Source organism: Thalia democratica, chromosome 9 (genome assembly GCF_965202585.1).
Source record: "Thalia democratica chromosome 9, ktThaDemo2.hap1.1, whole genome shotgun sequence".
In the NCBI taxonomy this organism is placed as follows: Eukaryota; Metazoa; Chordata; class Thaliacea; order Salpida; family Salpidae; genus Thalia; species Thalia democratica.
In genome coordinates this window covers 23,433,024-23,456,329 of record NC_139173.1, presented here as the reverse complement: position 1 = coordinate 23,456,329, position 23,306 = coordinate 23,433,024, and the positions used below count along the sequence as shown (strand labels likewise).

Genomic DNA, 23,306 nt, shown 5'->3' with positions numbered 1-23,306 from the left:
TTTCTTAGAAAACCTCTCAGAAATATTTCCAAGGTAAGGAAGTTTTAAGTATACTGGACACTTCTGAGGGCCAATCACTTTGTTTCCGCATTATTACGTAAGAAAAAATTATTCAATCTTCTGAGTCTTTCTAAAGATGGCAAACATTTAAAGAAATCTACACTTCAAAAATTTAAAATGACAAACAAATATATAGTTTTTCCGATAGTTCTACCAGCTACAGCTATAGTAGTAGTGAATCTGACAGCCGTTACACAGAAGTCAAATCTCGTCGAGGAAAAACGACAATATGCAAATGGGTGACGATCATAATTTTGACGCTGTCACTATTTTTTGGAGCATCCGTGCCGATCTTGTTTGTATTCGGCGGTAGCAGTTAGTTTATATTTTACTAGATAAAGTTTAAAACAAAGACAAGTATAAGCTTATGGTAGAAGTTTGAGTGTTAAAATGTAATATAACTAAAATTATAGCTGTGTTTGAAAGTTGTAAGTATTTTTATGATACCCGAAAGACAATTAGATATATATAACTTATTTTTTACATTTTACTATAATTTTGTTGAGCTACTTTAAAACTTTGGTGGTTATCATCTTTTTTAAATACTTAAGAAAAAACTTTTGGTTATGATTAACTTTAGGTGGGCACCAATATCGAAGTATAATTCAATATACAGGAATTTTTCAGCTTTCTTTTAAATAATTTTCAGTTTTATTTTGAAAGTATACTTATACTACTGAATGTAATTTTAGGTGACTCTTCAACTGTATATAACAGTGTCATTTCAACAATGCGACTTTAAACTATTTTTTATTCTTTTAGTATTATGGTTTATGTAGGTTAAATACCACTGTGAATTAATTATAAAAGTTAAGTTGGTCTTTAGGCCTTATTTAAATCTAACTATAGTGTCATTACAACTAAGTGTCATTACAACTAAGCAATATGTAACCTACATAAACATTTTACATTATCTATTAATGTAAAATATAATTTGAAATGACACTTAGTTGAAATGACACTATCATTAGATTTAAATAAGGCCTAAAAACCGATTTAATTTTTATTATTAATTCACAGCAATATGTAACCTAAATAAATCATAATACTAAAAGAATAAAAAATAGCTTAAAAGTCGCAATGTTGAAATGACACTGTTGAAGAGTTGAAGAGTCATCTAAAATTATAGATTACTATAGTATTATATTATTCAGTTGAAGAGTCATCTAAAGTTGAATTAAGTAGTATAAGTACATAAGCAGGGCGGAACAAAACTAAAAATTATTTAAAATAAATCTGAAAAATTCCTGTACATTGAATTTCACTTCGATATTGGTGCCCACCTAAAGTTAATCATAACCAAACTTTTTAACTTCTGTTAAAAATAAAGGCTACTTCTAAATATAAGGTTACCGTTTTATCTTTGTCATTGTCATATAACAGAAGTATTGCAGTACTTAATTTAAGTTTAGAATTTACGTAACTATAAAACATTTTTGAGTTTGAGTCTTTGCACAATTCTTCTTCATATTCAAAATTGTATTTTTTAACAGCTGATTGATATTCTTTTGACTTATTTTCATAGTTTTTGAAAATGATTTATTTTTCTTATTTTTTGTATAAAATTAGTTTTTCTTTTAATAATTTTTTAATGTGAGATGGATATTTTTTACTTTTATTTTATTTTTAGAATGAAATTGAATAAAACATTAAATTTAAATCTAAATTAAGTTAGTGAATAATATGGTCATAGAAATGTGGGAGGATTTTGACTTGTTAAATAATGAGGTCTCATCGTTTTTTGACTGGTAATTATTAATGTTTTTAAAATCTGCCTTTTTCATATCATACTTATCTTTTTTAGCATTAGGTACTGTTTGAATTTTAGTTGTAATTTTATATGAAATCAAGTTATGATCACACTTGTATGTCAATGGAAATGTAGTTTAATGAGATATGATTCTATCTAGATCAAAATGATTGCAATTTAAGAAATCAAGTATGCTTTCATCTTTATGATTTGGATTTTCGATTACCTGAGTTAAAAAATTATCTGTGCAAAAATTAAGAAAACACTCATGGGATCATTGTAGCCTGTGTTAGGAATTTTCCGATTTATGTTTGGTATATAAAAATCCAAAAGAACATAAAAAGAATAGTCATTTTGCAATTTAAAAATATTAATTTAATTACATTTCTAACAGTCAGTGCAAATTTTGCAGACAGTGGGGAAAGGTAGACATATAAAAATCTTAACTTGTTACAAGTAATGTTAATTGTTTAATAATTACAGTAGTGTTTTCCAGTAATGTAGTATTTGAAGAATTTAAAATTTTTAAGAAACTTATTGAATTTATAACAACTTTTTTTGATGCTATAGTACATTTCTATTAGTGCATTTCTTTTTAATTTAAAAGTAAAACAAACTGAAAATTAACTTCTACAGTCTTTATTATATATACCTTTAGCAAAGTTTATTGAAATAAAAACGTTTGTAATTGCATGCATATACAGCATGCGAGCCGCCACCTCAAATAGCCAATGGGACCGCCGATGGACCAGCTAAACCGGCAGTTGGTACCATTGTTCGTTACACTTGCAACGAAGGGTTTTTCCCGCATGGAAAGAATTACAGACAGCTTGAGACTAAGTGCTTGAAAAGTCAAACTTACTCGAAATACTCTGACCAGCTGGCTACGTGTTATCTTATTAGTAAGAATAGTTCTTATACACGTTATTACATACATTTATTTTCTAGGAACTTTCTTAAAAAATACTAAGATCAATTTTAAATCTGAAGTTAAATTAAAGAACTTACAATATACAAATGCTATTGTTTGTTTTTGAAACTAATAAAACTTACTTAACTTATCTAAGGTTGCAAGAAATTTCCTCCCATAAGCAATTTGACATTCAACGAAACTCCGGTTGAAAATTATCACGAAAACCAAACTGTAGGGTTCAGTTGCGACCCGGGGTTTTTACCTTTTCCTCCTGACGGTACAGTCAGGTGTGGACTCGAAGGATGGCTTGAAAATCCCGCTTGCAAACCTGGTGAGCTGGTACCTTTTACTTTTCATAAATTTACTCTTTTTAATTTTAAAGTAGTTTTATTTGAAATGGTGTTTTAACTTGTAAGCCATCGCACAGAATGCAAGCCGCCACCGACAATCGTCAACGGAAGACGGTTTGGTCCGAGCCGTCCCGTTCCAAACACTGTAGTGAGTTACACTTGCAACGAAGGGTTTTTCCCTTTTGGACCGAATTCCGAGAACTTGGAAACAAAATGCCTGGAAGACTTGAGTTACACATTAGGGGCAGATGAGCTTGCAACGTGTATTCCCATTGGTAATATATTTTTTATTATTTAAACTTTATCTGTGATCCCTAGTAGTACCAAGTTTAAATACTATTAGCTTAATTTTTTTAGCTTGCCATAAGTTGAGTGTGTTAAAAATATTTTTATGAAAAGTTGTTACGAAGGTGAACTTCAGAGAAAATAATTAATTTTACTAGAAATAAAACTTTACATTTGATTTATTTTTACAGCTTGTTCAGAACCTCCAGTGGTATTGAACGCGAAACGCACCGGTCCGGACCGTCCAGCTGCAGGCGTCGTCATAAGTTACGAATGCAACGAAGGCCACTTCGCTTCCGGTCCGAACCGCATGAACTTGGAAACCGAGTGCTTGAACAACATAACGTACAGTTTTGAAGCGGACAAGCTGGCTCAGTGCCTTGCTATTGGTCATTTAACGGAAATTGTATTTTTGTGCTAGTTTTATAGTTGTTTAGTTATAACTTTAATGTTTTCAGCTTGCCCGAGACCTGAATTTAAATAAATTTAATAAATTTCGGAAAATATGACAAGGATCTGACGGACCACTACGCGCGAAATGAAGCAATCACGTTCACTTGCGACCCGGGAAGATTACCGCAACCGTCTGACGGAACACTCTACTGCACAACAGACGGATGGGCGCAACTGGCTCGTTGTCGTATTTGTGAGTAGAAACATTCATATCATGCAGCATTTATTACCTCATAATGTATTTTTCTTGTTCATAACAGCTTGCCCAACTCCCGAGATCGCAAACTATAGGCACAATGGAACTGGAAATCCGACGGATCACTCGCTTTTTAAATGTTGGATTTGAAGTCTTTAATATCTTTTTTTAACAATAATAAACATATAATTTTAGGCTGCTCAAAGCCGGAAAGGTTTGCAAACGGTTTTTACAGCGAGGAGTTGAAGAAGTATTACGTTGAGAACGAAACGGTGACTTTTGGTTGCAACTCCGGGTATATCCCTATAGACAAAGTGCCCACAATAAAATGTTGTTCTTCCGGGTGGTGTGGTTCAGCTGGTTGCGTCCCAGGTAAGTTTTAATGATTCCATTACACCAATTTCGATTTTGTAAAAAAAATCTCGTTAAATAGCATACAAAAATTCCTTTAAAATTCATTACATACTTTAAACTTAAAACCAGTTGAAATATACGAGCAGCATATTCTAAGAAGCAACTATAAGCTTATAAGTCAACGCATCATTTTTACTTCAGTATGATTTATGTATCTGTGAGCTCAATATAGAAAAAACATAATAAAACTTTTGATAGTTTATTTGTGATTACTAACGTTTTGTATAACAGTTTTGTATAATAGTTCAACTCTTTTTTATATAAATTTACTACGTTACTGAACAAAACTAGTTTCAAATCAATGAAGTTTTTTTATAAAATTTTTATTATTTTGAGAACAGATTTTAATTTTTGATCAGATTTTCAGACTTATAAACAATAATTTATGATACAATGAAAAAATTAAGTAAGATAACTTGATGAAAAATGCAGTTATCAATATAATTTAAGGAGATTGAAAAATTAGGTCCCCAAAAAATCAAATAACGATAACTTTGACATAGCAATGAGCTCATTCAAGGGCGCCGAGGTCTGTGATTTAATAGGTTTGTATATACTTAGCGAAATATCCCTATTTATAAATCCATCAAATATAGGCCTATTGAGATGATGGCTTTTCAGTTATAAAACAATCCACTGAGACTAACCTTGAAAAAGTAAAAAAATTCCTTACTAGTAAAATTTCTTCTATAGGTTTTGAAATCACAATTGACATAGGCAACACCAGCACAGTATTTCTTGATGTCTTCCTGCACCTACCCCTAAACCCCTACTGCCGTTACCGTAAACCTAATTTCAAAACTAACTACATCAACAACAATTCCAACCACCCTAAAAACATACGCAACAACATAGCAAAAACTATTGAAAAAAGACTATGCAAGTTATCTAAAAACGAAGAAGTTTTCAACAAAATCAAAGGCTAATTTCAAAATCCATTAAACAAAAGTAATTTCAACTATAATTTTACCTACAAAAAATCTAATAGTACCAACATCAACAAAAGTAGAAAATTAAGTTGTATTTAGTACAACTCTCCCCTCTTTTTGTAAATCTGTACAGACCAAAATTATAGGGTTTCCTGGAATTATTAGATACGACAAAATAATAAACAGAAATTACGTAAAGATATCATATTGCTGCAAACCAAGTTATACGGCCCTTATAAAGACACAACAAAAAACTTATGAATAAAACAGATAGAAAATAAAAGTTTTGCAATTGCAAATCAAAAACAAACTGCCCTGTGAATAACAAGTGTTGCCTAAACAACGTCATACATTAAGCTAAGTTATTAACGTCCGATAATGACTACAAAATTACATAGGTTCAACCAAAAGAATATTTAAATCTAAGTATTATGAACACAAGGCCTCTTTTCCTAAACCCTCTGAAAATAAACCCAAAAGTTGTACCCAACTTGCAAACCATCTATGGAATTTAAACAATAACGATATACAATACTCAATTGAATTAAAAAACTTGAAATCAATAAAAATTAATACAAACCATACTAACATGTACACCTTATGCAACCTGGAAATTCCACACAGCCTAAACAGACAAAAGAAAAACCTTAAATAAATAAACGAACTGATAACCCAATGCCCGCATTACTTGAATAGTTGTTTATAAATTATAATTCATATAAGTAAAAACTTGAATAAAATTTTAAATAATTTGTGCATGCTTTATACTATACCCATTTTCAGTTTTAAATTGATATTATTTTTTTCATAAAACTAAGTTATAAGTAGTTTATATCTTTATAGTTGTATCTTAACTAAAACTTTGTGGTTTTCATAAACTTAATTTGACATTCTAAATATTGTTATAGAATTATTTTTAATTCTACCCAGTTTCAGTTTTAAACTGTTTTTTTTTTATAAAATTAAGTTATAAGGAGTTTATATCTTTTATGGTTGTATCTTAACTAAAGCTTTGTGGTTTTCATAAATGTAGTTTAACATTCTATATACAACCGTTCTAGTATTTTTTTTCTTATTAAGTATTTTTCATAAAAAGCGATTTTGTTCTACATGTTAACATAACTATTTTAACCAAACCAGAATGTTTACAAATAAGAATAACTTATTTTTAATTCTTTAAAACAATAATAAATTTAAACTTAACCATAAGAACAACGTGTTTTATGTCAAATTAATTTCCACTTCCAAAAATTTTAACTTCAAAATGTTTTGTTTTCAAATCAATTTACTTTCAATGCCTTACTATATACTTTAACTCAACTGTTTGTGTTCACCTGCTTATAGCTTATATTTAATTAATTTTAAAAAAGTTTTATATCATTAAGATTTTTTTATGTCTTACTTTTCTCAACATATAACTTAATTCACATTAATTTTATATTATTAACCATGTTTACTATTATTATTTTATTACATATTTTCAATTTGAAAATCCGCTTTGCGGTGAAACAGTGTAGTTGTGTTTCTTAAAATAGTAAAGTTTTTGTTCTCACCCCCTTCTTGGATAGATTGCTCTGTCAAATTTGTTTTTAAGTCAATACAGTAGACTACCGCTTAAGTACGCAAATTGAACCCGACCAAAAAGTGCGTACTTAGCACGGGTAGTGCGTACTTTTTGACGACACAGTATAATATGAAATTTAGTTGTTTGTTATCTTTCTTGCAACTAGCCACCAAATAAGTAAGCCAAATAAACAAGTCTTTTTATTTTAAATAACATTTAATACATAATTCAAATCTGCAAAATTTTTTAATAGATTTTAAAATGATTTATTTTTTCTATAAAAAGTTTCTACATAATTAATACATACATTTAATATAGAAAGTCAATGTCAGTCAATGATATAAAAAAGAATATTAAGCTATATTTTCCATATTTTGTTTTGTTAGCGGAAAAGTACCAAACTACATTGTGTTTACCGAACATTTTCAAAACATCAATTTGTGTACATCTAAATTAAATTATGACTCAACTATGTTGTATTTGTAGGTTTTTTTAACTTTGTAATCTAGATTTATTTTATAGCATTACAGCTCAAATATCATTATTCTTTTCACTTTTTTGCAACCACTACATAAGTATTTAGTTTATTAACATTAATAACAGGACTGTCACAATCTCAGGCCACTTAAAATACTGAGGATTACTCACCCTAGTTTAAAAGTTGTGAAAGTCTCAGGCTAACTCAGCAGGTTGGCCATTCTACCTGGAAACATAAAACAATCTGGAAAAACTTGATGATTGAAAATTTAGGCAAATTCATAAAAAATATATAAAAATTTTAAAATATTTTTTTTGTCTTCCTGGATAAATGCGTACTTAAGGCGGGGTGCGTACCAAAAATAGTGCGTACTTAAGCGGTAGTCTACTGTAGTTAAAATAAAAGTATCACTTAAATCAAATTATATCTATATATGTAGTCAAATTAGTTTAAAAGCTATGGTTGCAACGCACTTTTTTACAAAAAGTAAATTGTCATTTAACTAGAACTTTACTAAAAAACTGCGATTTTAAACATATTTTTTGTAATTGTTCATTTCTCATAAAAACAATTTTCTAAATGGTTGAACTAAGTTTTTAATTATTCAATAACAAACAATTTTAGGCTGCCCGGAGCCGGAAATCTTTGCAAACGGTTTTTACAGTGAAAAGTTGAGAAAGTATTACGTTGTGAACGAAACGGTGACTTTTGGTTGCAACTCCGGGTATATCCCTATAGACAAAGTGCACACAATAAAATGTTGTTCTCCCGGTTGGTGCAGTCATCAGGGTGGCGTGTCTGGGTTGGGAGTGTTGGCCGAACCGAAACCGATTGTTTGCCTGATTTCGGCTCAATGCGTTCCGGGTAAGTTTTAATGTTTGTTTTGATGTGCCAGCTCACACAGCTTAAATGAAAACAAAAAAAATAGAAGGTCCTAAACTGAAAAACGTCGATACTATTAATGGAATAACTGTAAAAAATTGAAGAAAATTGGTTAAAAAATGATTGAAAAAATAGAATTTTAATGAAAAAGATTTTTTCCAGTTTTTTATTTTGCCCCTTCTATAAATCATTTATTGATTTCATCGACTTTGGTCCCTTATATGTCATAATTTACTTTGAATTTTCTTTGGTAATAAGCTTTAAAAGCTAACATCAAACTCTACAAAATAAGTTCACATTAAATAACAAGGTAAACCGCCTATGACTTTATTATTCAGGAAACAAATCAGTCTTGTCTACTTTATTAAAATACTACGGTAGAAGACTCTAAATCTTTGGTAATTTTTATAAGTATTAAACTTTTTACTATATGGAAGAATAAATAGTACTAGATTAGGTACATTGAAAATAAAGCATATAATTTATTTTAGATTTATACATTTATACATGAGTTTAACACGTTACATAGCATTTCTCAGTCAATTTTTTGTTGAATATATATTTATAAAGTTATACACAAATTTAAGATAATGATACGTTTAAAATGTTTTATCTTAATTATTTCTTAGTTGTTTTGGCTTAGTTAAATGTTACCCTATTAAAATATATTACTTGACGAATTTACTTACTGTTAAAACTTAAACTGTTCGATATAAAAAAAAAAGAAAAAAATATTTAGGATGCCGAAAACCCGAAAACATTACAAACGGTTACTACAGAAACGAGGGATTATTTGTAAAGAACTATTACTATGTTGGAGAACTTGAGTATTTTTTCTGTGACCCCGGATACTATTATAAAGATGGTATTATTCAAGTCCAATGTTTAGGGCCAGATAATTGGTTTGTTACAACTTCGCCTTGCAGTAAAGGTGAGCATTGGTGTTAAGAGAGCAGTAGCAAACTTGTTTTAATGTCTTACATTTTAAAATGCGCTTTAACGACAACTTGTGCGGTTATTAAAGTTAAAAATAAATAAAAGAAAGTTTGCAGTTTTACTTTACAACTGTTTTGAATTTTTTGTTTGTTAATATTTTAAATTAAGTAATATTTATGTTATTTTATAAACTAAAACTATTCAGCTTTGTATTGCTTTTGAATAGTCTTATAGCTATATCAACAGTTTTAAGATTTGCTACATATGAGTTTTTAGTTTAAAGATTTTAGTTATAAAAAATTTTGTTGCTTTTAAATATTTTTGTATTAATCTAACTAATGCATAGAGTACGTTTTTCAATAAATTTATTCCCCTTCAACTATCTGATAACAACTAGTAAGATTTCCGGTTTTATTGCGAAAGTAAACAATAAGTTTTAGTTTCAGCAACTTTTAAAGTCAGGAAGTTATTATTTTTATTGCACTGTTAACTTTGACAAAGTATTTAACATGTTAACATATATGTTTGATTAAGTATTTTTACTGTATTTTTAGCACAACTTATTCTCTAATGCTTACAAAAACCCATATTTATTTTAGGATAGAAAATTATTACATAAGAACTTTTCTTCGTTGTTAGACAAATATTTTTAGCTTATTAAAAACAGATGTTCTATTAAAACTAATACAATATTGATGTGGTTTCAAATTATTTGATGTTGAAAACAACTATTTAGTTTGTTATTTCTTAATAGAGTGTTTATAGTATTTAACTAGTTATAAATTCAATATAAAACTTAAGTTTAAAATCAAATATTGGTAGTTCTATCTGTTATACTAACTCAAAAAAGTTTCACTTCCGGGATGAAGACATACTTTTTAATTTAAATTCCGGGTATGTCCATATATCTAAAATTCAATTTGTGTTTTTGTGTAAGCTACTTGGTTTGCAAGATGTTTTTGGTATAAATATTTTTTTAGTAATAAAACGATAACAAAATATAATTCTTTATTAATACCAAAGTGTCAGCATTGCTTATTTTTACATGTAAACTCAAAGTTGCTTTAATAATTACTTGATCTTTGAAGTTAGCATATTAAAATTTTTACCCTTCCAACTATTATTTCTTTTACAAAGCAAGAAACTCAAAACATCATACGTTTCTAGGTTGTATCAGTCCTGAAATTCCAAACGGAAAAGTAGACGAATACCAACCAGGACATTTTATCAGCAATCTCCTTGTAGAACAAAGTTTCAGCATAGGACAATGGATACTTTTTAGTTGCAACACAGGGTATCGTCCCGAAACAGATTTGTTAGTTAGATGCGTCGAAGATGGATGGGAAGATGTAAGGGGAAGGGAACGTTTTCCAACTTGTGTTATAAGTAATGATAATAATTTACTTACAGCATATCTTAAAACACTTTTACTTAGTCTGATGGTAAAGTTAAGAGTACTTGTTGAAAAAAGAAAGCTAGGTTTACTGATTGGTTACTGTAACAATTTTTTTTTTCAAGAACTTATTATCCTTACCAAGTTAAAAAATTTAAAACGTTTAAATTTTTAGGTTGCACCAAACCTGAAAACTTTCGTAACGGAAGCTTTAATGGCAAGTTGAAACCGGAATACGGCAGAAATGAAGAAGTTACTTTCAATTGCGACCCCGGCATTTCCAAAGCTTTTCCTGAAAACAAAACTATCACTTGTGTTGATGCAGGATGGGATTATTTTCCACATTGTGGGGATGGTAAAAACATGACTATTTAAAAATAGTTAAAAATGCTTGTAAAATTGAGGGATGACAATTTGAGAGCTTATTAAGATTATGCACTTTACATTTTTACTAAAGGATAAAGACATATGATTTTTCTATTAAGTTTCCGGTGTTTTCCTGTATAAATTTAGTGATGCGACTTATTTTTGAATTTTTTATTTATTTTTAGTACACCTAAGGAATCAATTATGCCTTGTATTGCATAAAGATTACTATATTCATGTAGAATTTGTCTCTAATTCATGTAATTTTTCAAAATCATTTTATAGGTTGTCCAAGCCCTGCAGAAATTAACAACGGATATTGGATTGACACAAAGGTAGGTTACAGAACCAAAAGGTGGCCTATTGGTAGAAAACTAGAACTTAGTTGCAACTCAGGGTATGTCCCTGAACCGAAAATTAGCACTACTACCTGCAGCGCTGCAGGTTGGAGCAGCCTGCCTACTTGTGTTCCAGGTTAAATAGATTTTTTAACGATCAAAATAAGCGCTTGCTTACAAAAACCCATATTTATTTTAGGATAGAAAATTATTACATAAGAACTTTTCTTCCTTGTTAGACAAATATTTTTAGCTTATTAAAAACAGATATTCTATTAAAACTAATAAAATATTGATGTGGTTTCAAATTATTTGATGTTGAAAACCATTATTTAGTTTGTTATTTCTTAATAGAGTGTTTATAATATTTAACTAGTTATAAATTCAATATAAAATTTAAGTTTAAAATCGAATATTGGTAGTTCCATCTGTTATACTGACTCAAAAAAGTTTCACTTCCGAGATGAAAACATACTTTTTAATTTAAATTCCGGGTATGTCCATATATCTAAAATTCAATATAAAATGACTTTTGTAGCGCTGCTGTTTATTATGGAAAGTGTTATTTTTAAATATCTTGTTTTTGTGAATTTACGTACAGTAATATTGGATTTATAAAAGTAAAACAACATTATCTCAATCTTTTAGTATTTTACTATGTTATTTTTGTTATTAATTGTGTTAAAAATAGAGGTTTGACTTTACTGGGTGGCTAGTTTATAACCACAACTTTTTTTTGTTGAATACTAAAAGTTTCTTAAGTTATGTATAAGTGACTAGAATAATTTATATTTGTTAAATATTAAAATACTTAATGCTAAATTTATTTCTCGAAAAAATTAAGCTAAGTTTACTAACTCTACCAATTAGATTATTTTTTGAGCACTATTACCTTTACCCAATTCAAAAAACATATTAACTTCTAGGTTGCCCCAAACCTGACAGTCTTGAAAACGGAAACTATGATGCCGTGTTGAAAGAAGAATACGAAATAAATGAAAAAGTGGCTTTCAGTTGCAACCCCGGTGTTTCCGCTGCTTTTCCTGACAGTTTGACAATCACTTGCACTGCTAAAGGATGGAGCGATATGCCTTATTGTGGAAGTGGTAAATAATTTTATTAGTAATAAAAAAACATTAAGTTCTTAAATAACATGGCTAGTTTAATTGTTTATTAAAAAAAAACTATTCCAGTTGTTGAAACTTTGTTTTACAAAGATTTAGCTTTATAACAAAGTTTATTTGTTGTGCAGTTTATATAGCATACTGTTTCCTTGTTTTAATGCCTACTCAAGTATTATTAACAGCTAGGTGTAAAATATTTTTGATGAAAAAGTAAAAAAAATGATTAGGTTTAGAGCTTTTTTAACTTAACAAAACAACTGGTTTTATCGATAAAAATACTAATGTTTTTTTGTACAGATTTAGTGATACGACTTAGTTTTAAATGATCTTTTATCTTACTACCTTTATTATAGTATTTATAGTTATTTACTGTCCTGGACTTTAAAAGGCATCCAAGTGGTGTACGACTTGAAAACCGATTGGCTTTATCATACATCAGGTCCTTGGACAAATTATTTCTAAGCGCTTTTATTCTTATTCAATTAAACTATACTAACACTTATGGAGACAATACGACACTTCTAACAAATCAATTAAGTCTTGCATAAACATTAAGATAACCTTGTAGATTTTCTACTAAATCATACTTTATTTCAGAAATATTTTTTTAGGTTGTGTTATCCATGAAGAAATTGAAAACGGTGTTTGGCTGAAAATCCCTTACAAACTTTATACAAGTTTGGGTGACCATCACCGCCTATACCAGGAAGAAGGTTACATAGAACTCGGTTGCAACTCGGGGTACGTCATCAATAGCAAATACAATCATATCGTTTGCAAGTCTGAAGGGTGGTGGAACAATGAGCTGGCTTGTGTCCCGGGCTGAAAATGCAAAACTCAATGGTCAAAACGAGCGCTCGGTTGACTTCCCACCGCCGCTTTTTGTTGCGTGAAAAGACATTTGTTTGAAAAGTTGTTGTTTTTGCAAGTCTACCAACAGTGACTTGGGCGTTGAAAACTATGAAATTTTATCTACCTTTTGTAATTTTTTTGTTAGGTTGCTAACTGTGCTCTACGTTACACAGATTGTTAGTTAATATTCACAAATGTTGTTTGTAATATTGAAAAATTAAATGTTTGCTTTATTTATATGAAAAACACTAAAACAGTTGTTTTGAAATTTTAAGTTTTTGCCTGTAAATTATTTAACTGGTGTTTTCAGACACACGTTAGCTAATGTCAAAGAGCTAAATCTGAAAAGTGGTTACTCTTAATCAAGCTTTGACACCAGAATGAATCACAATAATAACAGAAACATTTGATATCTTGAATTTAAAATTTATCAAACCAGACTTGAGTTTAAAACTTACCAAGTGTGCGGCAACCCTGTCATGCTAAAAAAATACTAAAACTAAAGTTGAAGTTAAAGTTGGGTAAAAACTGTTAAATAAACCTCGATAAAAACTCTACAATACAATACGGAAAAAAAATATATACAAATTAGTTCAAGGGAGTTGTTAAAAATCAATTTAGTATTCATACCTTATCTTTGTATAAAACTTGGCAACTTCTTTGGTTTTTACTAAAGATAATTAAATTCATATGAAATCTATTTAAAAAGTTATGTTCAATGATAAATTACTTTTTATGTATGTTTTTTTAGTATTAGTCTATAGCAGGGTTTCCCAAAGTGGGCAGTACCACCACCCTAGGGGTGATTTTCTAAAGGAACATTTTTTTTTATTGAAACAAACATAAAAAATTGACACAAATAAAATCAACTTGCACATGTATAATAAAACTCAGAAGAAAGTAAAACAAAAGATCCTATTTTCTCACTGAATAAGGAAAAAATTAAAATCAATGGCAATTACCAATAATAATTTTCAAAATTAAAAAACTAAAATATATTTTCAAAATGAGTAAATCTAATTTTACATTAACCTATATAAATAAATCATCAATAGCATACAAACTTGAACTTTCTACAAACTTTTTATAAATTAGTACTTTAAATTTTAATATTACGAAAAAGTTAAACTAATAACGACTTTTGGATTAGTGAAAACAACTTTTTTTTTACATTAAACAACAAAATCAAATTATTTCAAAATTTATTTTGTCTGAACTTATTAAATCATAGTTATCAAACTAGTTTAAAAATTAACTTATTTATAATTATCACTTAATTTTATTTGTAAATTTATCAACAGTATTCATTACTTAGTAATTTACTTGATAAAATCAAGTGAACACCAAGGTTTATCAGTCGAAATTGTAGTCATAGCTGTCATCATCGAGGGGAAGCCCCAATGTTTTTCTCACCAGGGTCCTCGCCTTCTTCCTGTATTGCTTCACGTCGTCCCTGAACATTTTCGATGCGTCCACGTTGGCACTCGACTCTATGTTGGGCTCTATTGGATAATAATTAGTATGAAACACTGATTTTAAAAGCTTCATGAGTAAAAAGTGTTTATTTGCAGTTAATTTTAAATTACTATTGAATATAAATGTCTTTCTGTTTTAAAGAAAAAAAACGAAATGTTTGGTTTTTAGAATTATTAGGAAAACGCTAAAGTTGAGCCACTTGTGATATAAATGAATGAAAGTAATAATTTTATTATTTATCATACCTCCTAACAATATTTAAAACATTTAGACAATAGTTTAAATTGTGTCAGAAGATACTCAGTTGCCTTTAATTTTAAAGTTTTTCATGAAAAATATTTTAAAATGTAAACTTTTAATTAAGCAAGTAAAGTGTGTAACATTAAGCTAAGTTCAATTACTAAGTAAATATAAAACATTGCTTTACATAAAGTAAATTATTGATATTTCTACATTAAAATTTTTTGAACCAACTTTCTCTTTTCAGTTGATGTTTATAAAAAGTTTATAGAATTTTTTTATGTTAAAAATCACCCAAATAAACAAAAACATAAAATCCCTCCACCACTTAAAATAATTTTTTTATTTAATCGTAGTTTTTTATGTTAAGGTTGCAACTCTTTGAAGCAAAAAATCTAGTATTATTTTTGTAAAAATTAGCCTTATTCAGCATGAGTTTCTGAGAAAATTATGATAAAAAAGGTAAAAACGAAAAACTCTCAAAACTTAAAAATAGTAAAGTTTGAATGTCTAAGTCAAATGACTTTGAATTTAGAAGAATTTACATCATCAAAATAAAGTTTACTAAAAAGTAAAAAAAAATAGCTAAAGATTAAGGAAAAATCTACTAACAAGACAGAGCTTTTAAAATAACCTGAAAAAACCTAACTAGTCTGAGTTGGCTTGAGCTAGCCCGGGTTTTTCAAGTATTTTTAAGTAGCTTGAGTTAGTGGCAACCCTGTTAAGTGTTTGACAAAAATAAAAACTGGTTAGAACCATCGAAAAAATCAGTCTCAGTCTTATACACACACTTAGAAGAGATCTTTCGTTTATAAAAAAACTAACATTTTCAATTCTGTAGAAAACAAAAAAAATATACTAGCAACTAGAGAAATTTTTAAGTATTTAGGTTATCTTAATATTCAAATATTTTACAAGTTTTATATTTGTTAATAAAATTAAAAAAACGAAAAATATGAATTGATACATCGTAAAATTTATCAAAATCTCTATTATTTATAGTCAAGTATTAAAGGGTTTCTTCCTGTTTTCTTGAAAAAACTCGCTTTTCTGCTTCAATACTTCAGAAATTGTGTAAGCTAAAATGCGGCCAACTTTGTAAACTTTCTGTTCAAAAATTTACCAAAAAATTTCTGAATTTTGTGTTAAATTTAAAACTTAAAAAAAGTATATAAAACTTGTAACAACCTGAAATATTTATAGATTTCTCTTACTTTTACCTATCTAAATGGTATAGTTATCATTTAAATAATCTATGTTATTTGAAACAGGGTGGCCACTGGTTTTTGAGAAATTTCTTCCAGGAATTGAGAGTACACGTTTTTAGTTTGAAGTAAATTTTAAGGTTGAAAACTGTCTTTAAAAGTATAAAAACGTTGAAAAGAAACTGTAAAGATACCTTAAATGCGTTTTTAAATAAAAAAATATTTAATGGTGATTTTTTTTTATCTATATGGTAGACTTTTCGTGTCAAGTCAAAACTTTACTACTTAGCATGTAAAATTTTTTCAAAATTCCAGGTTTTTTTAGCCTAAGTAGTCAAATTCCAGGTTTTTTCACGATTCCAGGTTTAGTGGCCACCCTTGTTGAAAACTCAAAGTATTTGAACCTCAAGAGTGTTTTAGGGCAATATAAGAGTATATTGAGGGTCATATAATTCAAAAAGACACTAGAAATATCAATATATTGTTTTCTGCAGTTACAGTGCATATAATAGAATAGCTACTAAACATCTTAAATTTACGGAAGGAATTTTTTATAAAGACTTTTAAAGGGAATATATTTGACGTGTTTATATTATTTTTTTATAAAATGTTTAAGTTTTTTTTCATAGCTTATAGTATTTTTCGATGAATACTACATCACACTAAAGAAAAATGGTAAAAAAAAGCAAAATGTAAGTATTTCTGATTTTTGTAGTACTTGCAAGCCACTTTTGAAGAAAAATAAAATTAAATCTTAGGTAAATTCTGAATTGAAATTATGGCAAAAATTACTTCCTTAAAACTTGAATAACAATTGAAATGTTTGAAGCAGAAAACAAACAAAACTGTTTTGAAAAAGTAAATACCCAGCTCTACAAAACTTTCTACGAATCTTGTTCAATTTTCTACTTTGATCATTTTGTTTTCTAATCACTTTAAAAGTCAATTTTTTTATCTTCTTTTCAGCCAAGCGGGCATATACACATAAATATCTTATTACTATCTTTAATAAACAAAAGGTTACCGGCAAGCATGCTCATCACACTGAGCAGGATTTTTTCGATCGACTGCACGGGGCTCCACCTCTCCTTTGAAGTTTCGTACCCGGTCGGGTCGTCGCCTGGCGCGTGCAATATCGATATGCACACTCGACCGTCGGGGTAAACTGCGGTTGAATGTTATTAATTATTGCCTGCCCAACTTTTTGTTAGATGTTTTGTTAAATGTTGAAAAGAATGAGACGTTTAGAAAAACTACATCAAGTATAGACAAACAAAACTGCTAAGAACATACGCTTGAAAAAAATATTTACTAAAGCGTACCGTTGTGACGCACTTCAGTTGAAAATTATTTATTGTAATTGGTGGTTCAAATTTTAAATATTGCAAAGAGTAAAAGATTTGAACAAAAACGCTAAAGACTCACATGTGAAACTGCTAAATTTTGTGTGAATACTTTATAAAAATTTCCTTTTTAAGTCAAACTTACCGTTGGGATGGAAAACCTCCGACACAAACTTCATCTTGGGCGGGTTCATAGGGTAGTCCTTGGGAAAGGAGAGGCTCGTTTTGAACACGCCCCCTTCATAAGCAGTTCCTTCCGGCCCTCTGTTGAAATAAATACTTCTTTAGCTGCTTCATATTGTTTAATTATTAATTGATAGTTAATTTCCAGTTTTTAAATAAAGATGATACTACTATCATAAAAATGCAATATTTAAATGAAATTTGTTATGAAAAAGAGGATTTCAAATTAAAACTATTTAATAAAACTTTGCTTACAAAACTTATGATAAAAATTATTTTAGTTTTTTTTATCACTACAAAGATTATCATTGATTCAAAACTAAAAACTTTTACACACAATAATAAATCTTAAATAGATAAAGCTTTTACAACGAAATTAAATAACTTAATAACATTACTTTTAGTATTTTCAAAAAAGGGCTACAACTAAGATGTACTAAAAATAATAAAGGAATAAGTAAACTAGTTTATTTACGTAAAAGTTTGTATAACTATTCTGGTTTGAATAATAATAAACTTTATTGAAAACAGTGGTTCTCGAAAATTTCAAAAGTTAAGCATAGTAAATTAACAAATAAAAAATACTTGTACATATTTGTACGAGATAGTTTGGTATATATGTTTTTTACTACTAATGTAATTTACTTTTAGTTTATATCGGTAAGTAATATACTAAATCTATTCACTACTGTTTTAAACTATATATTAATTTGGCTGTCTGTCAATGTGCTTAGGGGTTTGTATTTTAAGTTTTGTGGTTAGTCAATGCATTTAAATTTTGATGTTTTTCTTATAATATTTTGTACCTTAATTATGGTATTGTACTGTTTTAATTGAACCGATAATTCCTTGGAAAAGAAATAAAAAATCGTAAAATATCAAACAGACGTGCAGAAAAAAATTCTGTAAGTCAAGATGTGTATAACAAGTGGGGTAGATGTTTGTTCAATTCAGTTTTGGTTTACTGTTAGTGTGAATTTTGACATTCTGATGTTTTCCAAATGACTTGGATAAAAGTGAATCAGAAAGATATTACCGTAGAAGTGTGTTATTCAGACTATGTTGCTGATTTTTAGACCAAAATTACTGAATGATTGACTTGAGCATCTCAGTATATTTTGCTGAATTTTGCAGTGAAGACTTTTTGTTGGTGAGTAGCTGGAAGTTGATGCTAAAATAGAATATTGTGCAACTGTGTTTGCTATTGTTGGAACTCACAGGACATTGAAAGTGTTGATTATGAAGTTGCTTATTAAGTGTAAAGACAAGTTTTAATAAAAACTTTCTACATCAAAGCGTAAATAAAATAATTAGCATAAGTTTTATAAATTATTTTTATAAACTTTAATTTATATATTATAAAAAAATTATGTTTTTCGATTTTAAACAATATGAACTTTTTTGTGTTATTTTTTTCTTTTTTGTCTCTTTGTTATGTGTCTTTTAGTTCAAGTAGCCCAGGTTTTAATGCCTGGGTTTAGTACAACAAACTTGCAACAATAACTAAATTAGCTTTGACAAAATAATACATGTTAGATTGTAAACGTTTTTACTTCTCATTAAAGTTCCATTAACAGTAAAAAATAATATAAACACACACACCACTTTGAATAACACAGGCTAGTAGCATTATTCAACTTTTGCTAGTATAAAAATAGACAAATAAAAGTTATACAAAAATTTGTAGCTAATACTAACAAGGAATAAGAATAAGTTTCTACAAACTCAACAATTTGTTATACTTAAAATGTTAAACTATAAAAAAAAATAAGATTCTTTTTACAGAATACAACAACTTTAAACTAGTTTTGGGAAAGTGAGTTTTGAAATTTTAATACAAACTTAATATAGACTTTTTAAACATTCTCAAAAGTTTAGTAGACTACATTTTCCATTAAGTTTTATAAGCTAAGCTTTTCAAATTTACAGAGATTATTTATTTAAAGTTGAAGAGCTAAATTTAAATACTTATAGAAAAAAAAACAGAAAAAAGTCAATAAAAAATAGCATATTTTTTATTTTTAAAGTTCAAATAAAATACTACTACATTAATATACTTCTTATAAAATCAAGACCAACCTTAAATGTTTTTATAACAACTACTTAAAGTTGAAATCATATTTAAACAGGATAGTGTTGTTGCATTTTTAGTTTGCAAATTATGTAAGCAGCATAATGAATTGTTTAAGCATGATTCCAGTACCTTAAAATGTTAACTTTACAAATTTGTAGAAAGTTTTTGATAGCTAAGACAACAACCGACAAAACAAAATAAACTTGTAAAAGCAAAATTAAACCCCTGTAGCAACTTATTCATTTCAATTGCTAAACAGTTATTATTATTTTCATTAAAACAATATTCTTTAACCTACCAATTTGCTAGTATGCTTCGGTTAGCATATAAAAAGCAACTTTCTTACAAGTTTATAAAGTAGCAAAGCCAATTGTAAAGAATGCTACTTAACATTAGTTTTTGTTTCTTCTAAGCAAGGTCAGTTTAAGTTGAAAGCAATATGTGTTGAAAAGCAATATGTGTAAAAAAAATGTTGAAAAAGCAGGGATTTGTTTAATTTACAAATATAGCAATACTTGGGTAACTTGATACTTACTTAAAATCAAAAAAAAAAAAATAGAAAGCAACGTTAAAAAACTAATGCAACAAACAAAAAATATATACGTGTTTCTTTTAATAGAATGTTTTAATTAAAATTTTAAATCTATAATAGTTGATTGTAGTTTAAATAAAAAGTTTCCTTTAACTTAATCAAAAAACCCTAGCTTTTTTTTGAAGGTAGTATAAATTTGGTAGTACCATAAAACAATTAATAAACAAAAACAAATTAAGTCTACTATATGAAACAGAAAAGTATACTTTTTATAAAAATTAAAACTAAGGAGTAACTCAGTTTCACAGATGAAAATTTTATGAAACAGACACAAGTTAAATTTAGAGAGTTTATTTAATTTAATTTAACATAAGTTATGACAAAAAGTAAAAATAAACAATATCAAGTAATTTTTTAATCTCAATTCATTTATAAAAAAATTAATTGTTATTCATAATATAAATAGTAGTTACATGTTTTAGATAAAAAAATACTTTGATTAACATGATGCTTTGTGCATCATGTCTTCCTCAGAAACATAAAAAGCATTCATGCCAAAAATACGTGCTTGTTTTATATGAAACATATATTTCTTGCTTTGTTTATAAAACATCATGACCTTTAAACCAAATTCAAACAAAACAACATTAAATCTAGTATTTACATGCACATTATACATAAAAAGCAGCATAATAGTATTTTAGTACAAAAAATGTTTACAGTGTGCACAGTATTTATAAAATTTTGACAATCATAAGTAAAGACTACTATTTGGTGTAACTTTTTAATAATTTTTTATTAAACTTTGAGCTAAAAACTTTACACTAACTAGGAACTACTTTTCAAAACTTATTGTCATAACTAAAATTTTTCTTTAAGAAAACAAAAACTTTTTGATTTTAAATTTAACCAGCTGAAAATTAAAGACTTTTTTTTTGTGTTTATGAAACATATATTCTAGAATTTTTAAAATTGCATTTTTTTCATAAATTATAAATACAGATATATAATGTGGATATATATGTATATAGAAATATTTGTACATTATTTGAGATTATAAAAAAAGAAGCAAAACTATTACAGTTAAGTAGTATAGTCATAGTTGGGTGAAATTTTAATGAGTAAAAAATAAATGCTAAACCTGAATTATAAGTTTCTTCTAACAAAATAAAACATAATAAACGTAATATTTAGAATAACAAATATTTTTTTAAATCTTACAGTATGAGAGCTTCCCAAACAAAATAATTATCTTCATTTTTTGGTCCTGCGATTATTCCATCAGGGGGATTTACAGATAACTCTGGAATTAAATGTACATGATTATTTTATTATAGTTATAAATTTGTAGCAAAAAGAAAACTGCATTTTTTTTAAGAGATTTTTTTTTCATTGAGAACAAAAGATAAATGGTTATATTGAAATTTTAATTTTTAAATATTAGTTAAACTTTTATACGTTACTTTTTAAATTATGCAATTGCAATTAACATTACAAAAGATAACACTTACGTCTATACTCTGCCATAAGGCGCTTAATTGAAGATGACCCTGACATACTTTTTAGTATAAAAATCTAAAATATTTATAAAAGTTAAAATAATCTATAATTACTTTTTTTAAATAAAAACATAAAAATCACTAAGAATATGTTGTCTTTTGTATTATTACAGGGTTGGCATTATTTGAAGCAAAAATGCAAGTCTAAATTGTTAAGAATTTTTTTAACTAGTAAAGACCAAAACTTCAAAAGATTTACTATTATTAAAATTTAAATACATTAAAAAAAATTACAATAACAAAGTATACTAATTTCCACAACAATAAAACACATATTTTTAATAATGTAAAGTCATAAAAAAAAAAGAACATTGGAAGAACAAAACCAGGGGTTAAATTTACAAAAATTACTTTACCTTTTATTAGTTTAAACTTTTTTATAAGTCTTATACTTTTCTAATGGATTAAATGTTGTTCAGATTTGATTTATGAAAAAACTATTTGTTGACATATAAATAGCCAGAAAATATTTTAAACTATTTCCAATTAAAGAGCCACAAAGAGTTTTTCCTTCATTATAAAAATTGCTTTTTTATATATTAAAAAGTGAACCATAAAAGGGGAAGGCAAAATTAAACATGATGAAACTTGTTTGCTTGACTTTCATATAATTTTATTTTTGAAGAATGGATAATAAATACTGTTCTTTTTGCAGGCAAATAAATTAAAAAAAACTCTGTGTCACACCAGTAAGTATATTAAAAGACAAGTAAAAACTTCCCTTTCTTTCAATAACTTTTAAGTTATGCTTCATAATCAAACCTGGGCAAAAGTTTTAGAGTATTAAGTAAAATGCTTGCTCCTAACATTTTAATGCAATAAAGTATTTATTAGCTAAAAGTTTTGTAGTCATATTCTTTTACTAAATGTAGATAAGTAAAATAAACTATTGAGTTTAAAGCTTCAACCATTTTTTTTAGAACTTTGAACTTTTAAAAATAAAATATTAGAAGGTTTTATCTTATTTTTTAAGACTTTAACTTGAATTAGTTTCCAACTTGCATAGATTATTTTTATTTTAGCATAATATTACATCATCAAAAACATGATTTTTTAATGTTCAAATAACTACTGGACTAAGTTTCTTGAGCATTTGCATTTCAGAATTTATAAATTTAATTTAAGAAGTATTTAAAAAAGGATAAACTATCTATTTTTATGTGTTTTTAACTTGGTTTTTATCTTGTATTCTACTCAGAGAGTTTTAAAAGGGACCCTACATGTGCCATCAGGTCACTAAACTTCTCTATTTTGATAGAAAAAAAGCTCAGATTTAAATTTTGGTTTAAAACTAATTAAGTTATTTAAATTATTCTAAATAGTCAACTAATATGTAACACTTTACATTGCAAAGTGCAGATAATGTTTTGTAAATTTTGGAGACTTGAGTATTCCCCTTAGGTGAAAGTTA

The 23,306-nt window shown here is 27.6% G+C and overlaps 2 protein-coding genes across 2 annotated transcripts; one reads left to right on the top strand and one right to left on the bottom strand.

Moving 5' to 3' along the window:
- The first annotated feature begins 289 nt into the window (after nucleotides 1–289).
- On the top strand, nucleotides 290–13,257 carry LOC145844935 (complement factor H-related protein 4-like). Its single transcript, XM_082952353.1, has 15 exons — nucleotides 290–355; nucleotides 2,223–2,235; nucleotides 2,515–2,712; nucleotides 2,878–3,054; nucleotides 3,151–3,348; nucleotides 3,550–3,764; nucleotides 3,872–4,004; nucleotides 4,072–4,146; nucleotides 4,203–4,379; nucleotides 8,017–8,256; nucleotides 10,378–10,575; nucleotides 10,779–10,958; nucleotides 11,255–11,443; nucleotides 12,234–12,413; nucleotides 13,043–13,257. The coding sequence occupies exons 1-15, from the start codon at nucleotides 290–292 to the stop codon at nucleotides 13,255–13,257; spliced, it is 2,454 nt and encodes an 817-aa protein (XP_082808479.1).
- An 857-nt stretch (nucleotides 13,258–14,114) lies between these two features.
- Nucleotides 14,115–21,907, bottom strand: LOC145844667 (ubiquitin-conjugating enzyme E2 G2-like). Its single transcript, XM_082952075.1, has 5 exons — nucleotides 21,848–21,907; nucleotides 21,558–21,639; nucleotides 17,693–17,811; nucleotides 17,229–17,369; nucleotides 14,115–14,785 (listed from the first exon to the last, which is right to left on the bottom strand). Exons 1-5 carry the CDS (start codon nucleotides 21,891–21,893, stop codon nucleotides 14,637–14,639), a joined length of 537 nt encoding a protein of 178 aa, XP_082808201.1. The 5' UTR covers nucleotides 21,894–21,907; the 3' UTR covers nucleotides 14,115–14,636.
- Nucleotides 21,908–23,306: the final 1,399 nt, after the last annotated feature.